We start from the raw sequence: 9,106 nt of genomic DNA on the forward strand, positions 1-9,106 counted from the left end.
TAAAGTACCAGACTTGGAGACAAGCGTAGGGCAACATAGTTTATTCCATGGTACTATACAAGATGGAGAGAGAGCGAGCACGCGGGCCGGATCCCGCATATATACAGTTGCCGGACTATTCTCCCTGCTGGCCGGTCCAATGCCGGTCAGCCGTATTTCCCGCCACGAGCTGTGATTGGCGGATCGTTGCGCCCAGCGCGGAGGCACCTGGATGTTTCTCAGTTGCCTCCGCGGCTGATGTCATTCTGCTATTGTGGCCCTTATGAACTGGTTGCGTTCTGCGAACGCCATACACTACACTCCTCCCCCCTTAGTTAGTGACATAGTCCTGGAGGTAGGCGGGAGGTCGGCGCTCCCGTGTTGAACGCCTGGGAGTGGCTTGTGGTGCCGGGGCTACTTCCGCCTCTGGGGTTTCCTCGGGGGGTTGAGCGTTGCTGGGTTGTGGGTCGGGGTCCGAGGGTTGGTCCGCCTCGGCTGGTGTGTGTGGCCGTGGTGTCGGTGCAGGTGTCATTGGGTGCCCCTCGGACCCTGTCCCCTCCCTCGTTTCCGTGGGTACCTCTGGGAGAGTCCGGCGGCGTAACTGGTCGATGTGCCGGTGTAGGATCTGGCCCCCCTCGGTGGATACCTCATAGTGGCGGGAACCCACGACCCGTAGTACCCGCCCGGCTATCCACTCGGGGCCTGAAGCGTAGTTGCGGGCGTACACTGGGTCCCCTGCGAAGAACCCCCTAGCCGCTTCTCTGACCTCCGGTGACCCTCGCACGTCGGGGGCTCTGTCGGGGTTTAGCCGATCTAGCCTTGTGGTGAGCTTGCGCCCCATGAGGAGCTCGGCTGGGCTGACCCCGGTGACTGGGTTTGGGATGACCCGGTTGTCGAAGAGGAACGCGGCTAGCCGGTGGTCCCAATCGCCTTGCACTATCCTTCCCAGGGCCTCTTTTGTTGTTCGGACCATCCGCTCGGCCTGGCCGTTGGTGGCCGGGTGGAAGGGGGCTGACCGGATGTGTCTAATGAGGTACCTCTGGAGGAACGCCTGGAAGTCCCCCGAGGTGAACGCTGCCCCGTTGTCCGAGACTATGGTGTCCGGAATACCGTGGGTGCACAGGACCCTGCGTAATGCTCTGATGGCTGCTGCTGACGAGGTAGACCCTACGGGAACGACCTCTAACCATTTTGTGTAGGCATCCACAATGATTAGGAAGATCTGTCCCTGGAACGGCCCGGCAAAATCAATGTGGAGCCGGGACCACGGTTTCCTTGTGGTCTCCCATCGTGTAGCCGGGGCGCTGGGTGGGTCCGGCCGCGACTCCTGGCATGTGCTGCATCTCCGGACCCAGTTCTCTATCTCCCCGTCCATCCCCGGCCACCATACGTAGCTCCTGGCCAGGGCCTTCATTCTCACTATGCCTGGGTGTGTTTCGTGGAGTGATTCTAAGACCCGTTTCTGTAGAGGGGGGGGACCACTACCCTGCTCCCCCATAGTAGGCACCCTTTGTGGGCTGTGAGTTCCTCCCTTCGCATTTTGTAGGGTTTGAACTCTTCCCCCATGTTCCCCTCTGGCCACCCCCTCACCAGCCAGTCGAGCACCCGTGCTAGGGTTTTGTTTTTCCCGGTGGCTCTAGCCACCTCCGCCGCGTGGAGGGGCTGCTCCGGAAGTGACTCGATTGACATGACCTGGTGTGCTGGGGCTGGATCGGGGCCTGTGTCAGGGAGCGGCAACCGGCTGAGAGCGTCCGCGTGACCCATTGCCTTGCCCGCCCTGTGTACCAGCGTGTAGGTGTACGAGTTGAGGAATTGATTCCACCTCAACACCCTCTGGGACAGGATTTGGGGAGTTTGTCGGTCTGGGGCCAACAGACCCAAAAGCGGCTTATGGTCCGTCGCTATCGTGAACCGGCGCCCATACAAATAATCGTTGAATTTATGGACCCCCGCTACTATGGCCAGGGCCTCCTTGTCGATTTGTGCGTAGTTCCGTTCTGCCGAGGTCAGGGTGCGTGAGTAGTATGCGACCGGAACCTCCCGGCCATCCGGTAACTGGTGCCCCAGGACTGCGCCCACCCCGTACGGCGATGCATCGCAAGCCAAGATGACCGGAAGGCGCTCGTCGAAGTGGTGCAGCACCCCGTTGGAAACCAGAACGTCTTTAACTGCCTGGAAGGCGGCGGCTTGCTTCTTCCCCCACACCCATGGAGCTTTTTTGTCCAGTAATTGGTGTAGGGGTTCGGCGAGAGCCGCCTTGTGGGGTATGAACGTGTGGTAGAAATTGAGGACCCCCAGGAAGCTCTGTAGCTCCGCTTTACACGTGGGGGCTGGGGCTTGAACAATGGCCCTGGTCTTTTCCTTGGTCGGGTGGATTCCCTCCGCGTCCACTGCGAAACCCAGGAACTCCACCCGTGGCACCCCCAGCATACACTTCTCCCTCTTAACTTTTAGTCCAGCGGCTTGGAAACGGCGGAGCACCTCTCGCAGGCGGTTGCGGAATTCCTCAGGGTCCGGGGCGGCGATTAAAACATCGTCGAAAAACGGCTGGACTCCGGGGATCCCTTTAAGGAGAGCATCCATTATACTCTGGAAGATCCCCGGAGCCACGCTGACCCCAAACTGCAACCGGTTAACCCTGAACGCCCCCCTGTGGGTAACTATCGTCTGCGCCTCGGCCGTTTTAGCGTCCACTGGGAGCTGCTGGTAGGCTTGTGCCAGGTCCAGCTTCCCAAAAATCTTTGACCCCGCCAGGGCTGCCAGGACGTGGCTGACTACTGGCACCGGGTATGGGTTGTCTTGGAGCGCTTTGTTAATTGTGCACTTGTAATCGGCACATATCCGCACGTCCCCATTTGGTTTGACCGGGGTCACTATGGGGGTCTCCCACATGGCGTAATCAACTGGCTCCAGGACCCCTTGGGCTACTAGGCGGTCCAACTCTGCCTCGATCTTGGGCTTCAAGGCGAAGGGGACCCTCCTTGCCTTGAGCCGGATCGGTCTGACCGTCGGGTCGAGCGGTAGGGAGATGGCCGGGCCCTTGTAACTACCCAGCGACCCATCGAATACGTCGGGGAACTCTCCGCACACCTCCCCGAACCCTCCTGCTGTGGCTGTGCGCGCCACCTCTACTCGGATTCCCAAGGGGCCAAACCATGCAAGACCCAACAGGGTGGTAAGCGGCCGCTTGACTACCAGGATGTCTAGGGGCCCTCTGAAGGACCCCCGCTCCACCAGCACCAGTGCCCACCCCGCTATTTGGACCGGGTTTTGCTGGAAGTCCCGCAATATGAAATTTGCCGGTCGCAGCTGCAGCCCCTGGCCGGGGCGTAGCCTTCTCAGGGTCTCCTTCGCAATTATGGAGATGGAGGAGCCTGAGTCCACTTCCATGGTGCAGGGGGCCCCGTCTATGAGGACCGCCATCGTTATCTTGTTGGGGGTGGTCAGGGGTAAATTCAGTACCTGAAGTGAGGTGGAGGCTGTGGAGTGGGACTCGGCGGCCTCGTGGTGCGCGGTCGGCCGCGGGCGGTTGGGCTTGGCTCGGCAAGCTCGCGCGATATGGCCGGTCTTCCCGCAGCTCCTGCAGTCCCAGGTCCGGTACTGGCAGTCCCGCCGATCGCGGGGGTCGCCGCAGCTGGCGCATTTAGCCCTTTCGCTGGTGCGCTGACTCTGCCGTTCGTGGGCTCGGGGGCGCTGTGGAGCTCGGGCGGCGGGTCCCGCGGCGCATCGCGTCTGGAAGGCTTCTCCCTCGTCCTGGTGCTCGGGGTCCAGCTCCTCGTGGTGAGCGGTCTCGGTCTTGGCCCGGGGAAACGTCCTGGCGGTCCTCTCCCACGCTACCGCCTCGCTGAAGGCGCCCTGGAGGGTGAGCTCTTCTTTGGCGAAGAGCTTCTGCTGGAGCCTTTCATCGCGGAGGCCCCACGTGAATCGGTCGGCCAGGGTTTCCTCCAGCTGGGGAAAGTTGCAGTTCCCGGCGAGTTTGCGGAGGGCCGCCAAGTAGTCCGCTGCTGACTCTCCTGCGGTCTGGTCCCTTCTGTGGAACAGGAATCTGCGAGCCACCCGTGAGGGCTGCGGCAGGAAATGGCCCGTGAGGAGCCGGATGATCTCCTCGTAGGATTTCTCCGCCAGGCGGGCGGGCGCCGAGAGACCCTTCACGATCTCGAACGTGGCTGGCCCGCAAACGCTCAGGAGAACATCCCTCTTTGCTCCGGCGTCGGTGATCTTGTTGGCCCGGAGGTAGAACTCGACCCGTTCCGAGTAGGACTCCCAGCCCTCTGGATTTGCGGGGTCGAAGGGCTCGAGGTAGCCGGTGATCCCGCCCTGGTTGGCCATGGTGGCGGCGGCGGTCGTGTCCGGTCGTTCGTTGCCCAAGATCTCCGTCGTAGCCGATGAGGCTAGAATCCCATCCTCGTCGCCACTGTAAAGTACCAGACTTGGAGACGAGCGTAGGGCAACATAGTTTATTCCATGGTACTATACAAGATGGAGAGAGAGCGAGCACGCGGGCCGGATCCCGCATATATACAGTTGCCGGACTATTCTCCCTGCTGGCCGGTCCAATGCCGGTCAGCCGTATTTCCCGCCACGAGCTGTGATTGGCGGATCGTTGCACCCAGCGCGGAGGCACCTGGATGTTTCTCAGTTGCCTCCGCGGCTGATGTCATTCTGCTATTGTGGCCCTTATGAACTGGTTGCGTTCTGCGAACGCCATACACTACATGTTCCATATATGATAATAGTCTTTGCTATAAGATTCTGGGAATCACTTTACTCACATAAGAACCTATTCAGTGATCCACAAGTTGCTGCAGTTTTTGAATTGGAAAGTAGACTGAGCATTTCTAGGCTGTAGGCCATCATTTTGTTTCCCATGTCTGTTGGAATATTCTTGCTAAGACTTTGGTAAACTCAATTTATGTGTCTTGGAATAGCTCTATTGATATCCCAGCTACTCTATGGCTGGATACAAATGGGCAGCACCTTGTGTGTGGGAAGTGTTGCAAATACTGCCACCCCAAAATGGAGTTGACAAATCTTGAACAGACACTCCACAAAAGGTGCCTGTATATTGCCGGGGTGGGTGGGTGGGTGGGTTGCATTGTTGTATTTACAGGATTGTTGTGCACCATCCCCTTAGCACAGTTTGAGTTTGGGTTTTTTTGCCATGTGCATATGTGCTCATCTGCTCAGTGTATTGTTCCCATCTTTTTATTTTGGATTGGTTTTCATGGTACGAGATGAACAGAATAGTATTGCTTTTTTCTGTGCAATACTTACCAGGGTGTCACTGCCATTGTCTATGATAGATCCACTGCCAGTGTCACTTTTCACTACTGTTACTACCCTGTAGCTACCCTTCAAGGATTCCTCCACCCCAACACCACTGGAACTCTTCTACTGATGTGATTGTTGATTCCTGAAGGGGGTGGATGCATTTTAGTCTGGTGTCTCAGCTATGACCATTCTGCATGAGTGATTCTGCTAGGAGTTCAGCCTCTTGACTAAGTCTAAACTCCTTATGGTATCAGTTCTATTAAGATTAAGGATGTGTGACATACCCGCCCCCCGGGCATTATTATGAAAAGTGAAACTTCATTTTATGAACCCCCCCCCTTTTTTTTTTGCAAAACTCATCAGTTTCACAACCTATTTTTGTCATATAATTTCTTAGTCAAAAATGTATAACTTCTACACTTTTTCTGTGTGTAAAATTCCTCATTCAGCCATTTGTGTTCCCACAGAATTATCCTTCGTGATAAAGTCCTTCAATACTACCACTGGATTAATGGGTATACAAACAGCTACAATGAATACATAAATGATGACACAAATGTCAACAGATGCTTTGCCATGAGGCCAACATGTTGTCTGGAAGATGTGATCAGGTGCACATTAGAATATTTATAAGCTCCTAGTTCACAATACAATTTCCACCCACAGATTTGATACCATTGCAAAGGTTAGCTAATTTGAATATTAATACCTTTTTATTTTTAAACCCATTGTTTCTTGACATGTCATATGCCCTTGTCTTCATCTGGGATTAACTGCATGACAAGTTTGAACTTTTAAGAACAAGCCACTTTTGGAATTATTGGGAGAGCATAAAAAGGTCACTCTGCTTGTTACAAAACAGAGACAGAGACAAGTACAGTTTCTCTAGAAACAGCTTGTGCAGGTTATTTGAACCCCCAACCTCTCTGCCTGCCATGGGGAAATCAAAATCTCAGGCATAAAGGAATGAAGGAATCCTTGGTTGTCTTAGTATCAAGCTAGTTGAGATACAGCAACATCCATAACTGGATCCCCATTGCATGGGGCGGGGGACAAGAGGAAGGAAGATCTTTCTGCACAATTTTCCCAGTCACAGACAGACTTCTAGAGCCACTTTTTGCCCCATTACAGGAAATATATAGATAACCCAGTGAGAAATCAGCACAGGAAAAAAAGAGTTAACTTGTCCTCCTTGTGACATATTCCCGATGTGAATCCCCTTCATCCCCATGGCTGATAGTAAACAATAAAAAGTGTGCTGGAGAGCAAGGCTATTCCTGTGGGGTGCAGGGTTCAGAAATTTCTCCTACTTCCTTCCCCATCCCTGAAAACCTATCTGCCTCATAGGTTATCAGTTCCAAGCCACCACTACCCAGGTGATCAGCTGATCTTAATTTGAGATACATCAATTTCAGTTTTGTGAAATATAGAGGCAGGTGCATTCCATTGGTAATATATCCTGTTTAAAGTGGAGATTGGCCACTCGAATAAGAGGATCATCCACTCTTGACAAAGAGGTCACTTGAATGGTTCTTATCAAATGTCTGTTGAGTTTTTGGAGTCATTTCAGCTGATGTTTTGCTGTCTTTGTTATCAGAAGTCCTCCCCAAGTGCATAGCTAACTATGGGAAGATTCATCTGGAAAAGTTAGGCATTTCACAGACTTAAAACTTTTATGACAGAGGACTTCTATTGATACATTATTTCAAGATGGACTTACTTCCATTTTGAGTAGTCACGAATTTATGTTCATAATGGTATAATCATGTTGAGTTAAAATGGATGATATAGTTGTTACAGGACAGAAAAAAAGAGACACGCTAGTAGCTTTTTTCTGCACTTGTATTACATTTATTGTTACATTTATAGATATTTACTCAGACTTTGAGAATGTTTTTTCATGATATTTTTGGCACTCCTTGCATACTGTTACTTATCATGATCCCAATTAGGCTTGCCAATCCCCAGGTCCCAGCAGGGGTTCTCCCACTTTCCCAGGCTCCTTCCTGCTTCCACTCAGCTGGCCGGTGGTGTGTGTGTGTGGGGGGAAGCCCTGCACCCACAGCTTCCATGTGCCTTTCCATCTCCAGAGGCTTCAGACTCCGCTTGGAAAGGTGGTGTGTCTGTGTCTTTAAGGCTGACTGGGGGTGGGGGGAGTAGGCAGAAGAACATGGTTGCTCCCAGACTCTCCGTTGGTTGCACAATCTTTGCAGAGGTCATTTGCATAGGAAAGGTAAACTTGAACCTTTGGTTGCTGTGTGTTACTTTGAAGAAGTTGGAAGTTCAGCAACTCATGAGTAGAGATGCCAATCCCCCGCTTCAGAGTCATCAGAAATGGGGGGAAGGGAAATGTTTGCTGGGTGCTTCATTATTCCCTATGAAGATCGATTCTCATAGAGGACAATGGAGAATTGATCTGGGGCTCTGGAGGGGCTGTTTTGAGGAAGAGGCACCAAATTTTCAGCATAGCATCTGATGACTCTCCTCACAATGCTCTCCAAGTTTCAAAAAGATTGGACCAGGGGGTCAAATTCTATGAGCCCCGAAAGAAGGTGCCCCTATCCTTCATTGTTTCTAATGTAGCGAAGGCATTTAAAAGGTGTGCTGTTTCTTTAAATGTGATGACCAGAACTCCCTTTGGAGTTCAATTGTGCTTGTCACAACTTTGCTTATAGCTCCACCCCCAAAGTCTCCTGGCTTCACCCCTGGCTCCACCCTCAAAGTCTCCTGGCTCCACCCCAAAGTCCCCAGATATTTCTTGAATTGGATTTGGCAACCCTAACCCCAATACATTTGTAGCAATCTCTTCAGGGCAGCAGAAGTGCTCTCCCCAACTGTGGGGCCTTTGGCAGTTGTCCCATTTCACTGTACCCAAGGAATGACTTTACTGGAGATTCCTCTCTTGCCCTGACCTAGCCACAGTAATCCATACAATTGTCACCTCAAGGCTGGATTACTGCAACTTGCTTTACATGGGGCTAACCCAGAACTTTGGCAGTGGTGCAAGTACTTACAGGTATCTTAAGGACAGCACACATCCAACTGGTGCTATGCCAGCTGCACTGGCTACAGGTTGAGTACTGGATCTGCTTCAAGGTTTTGGTTCTTACCTTTAAGGCCATACATGGTCTCAGGTCAATGCATCTGTGGGACTGCCTCTCCCAGTATGTCCCCCAAAGAGTCTTGCAGTCAAGATCAAAATTTACTGGTGGTTTCTGACCCTAAAGGTGTCCAGTTGTTCTTGACCAGAGCCAGGGTTTTCTTGGCTGTAGCTCTTGCCTGTTGGAACTGTCTGCCTGGTGACATCCGCACCTTGTGGGGCCTAGTACAATTCTGCAGGGCCTGCAATACCAAGATGTCCCATCAGGCTTATGACTGAGGACCCCCTCCATCACACTTTGCCCATGTTTCACCTCTGATGGAGGGAAAAAAGATTATATTTTAATGGTTTTATTTGTAATGGCATAATATACTGATGTTTAACTAAATTATGGTATGTTTTGATGTACCTTTGAGGAAGATGAGCCCTTTGGGGAAGGTGGTTTATAAATCAAATAAATAAATATACCCGTGCTTGTTTGGCTGCATGAAAATACCAATTTCTGCAACTATACCAAGGCCACTGCCTTATTGTTTTTTTCTGTAAAATAATTCCAAAATGTTTAAACTATTTTATTATGATGTTTGATCTTTTTTTCTGTTTTGTACAGAAGTTCAAATCTTCTGAGTGAAATAAAAGTCTCCCAAGCAGATTTTTAGAGACATTATATATTCTGTGGACAGAAGGATTTTCCACCAGCTTTCTCTCCTCCCTCCTCTCCCTGCAGCACAGAAGACTCCCTACAGCAGCAAGGAA

General features: G+C 52.0%; 1 protein-coding gene across 1 annotated transcript; it reads right to left on the minus strand.

Moving 5' to 3' along the window:
• Window positions 1-811: 811 nt before the first annotated feature.
• LOC132576708 (uncharacterized protein K02A2.6-like) lies at window positions 812-1,354 on the minus strand (the record flags this gene model as incomplete). The annotated part of the gene is made up of 1 exon (XM_060246082.1): window positions 812-1,354. A coding segment is annotated over exon 1 (543 nt), but the record flags the coding sequence as incomplete, so codon positions are not given.
• Between the last annotated feature and the right edge of the window lie 7,752 nt (window positions 1,355-9,106).

Source organism: Heteronotia binoei, chromosome 8 (assembly GCF_032191835.1).
Source record: "Heteronotia binoei isolate CCM8104 ecotype False Entrance Well chromosome 8, APGP_CSIRO_Hbin_v1, whole genome shotgun sequence".
NCBI lineage: Eukaryota > Metazoa > Chordata > Lepidosauria > Squamata > Gekkonidae > Heteronotia > Heteronotia binoei.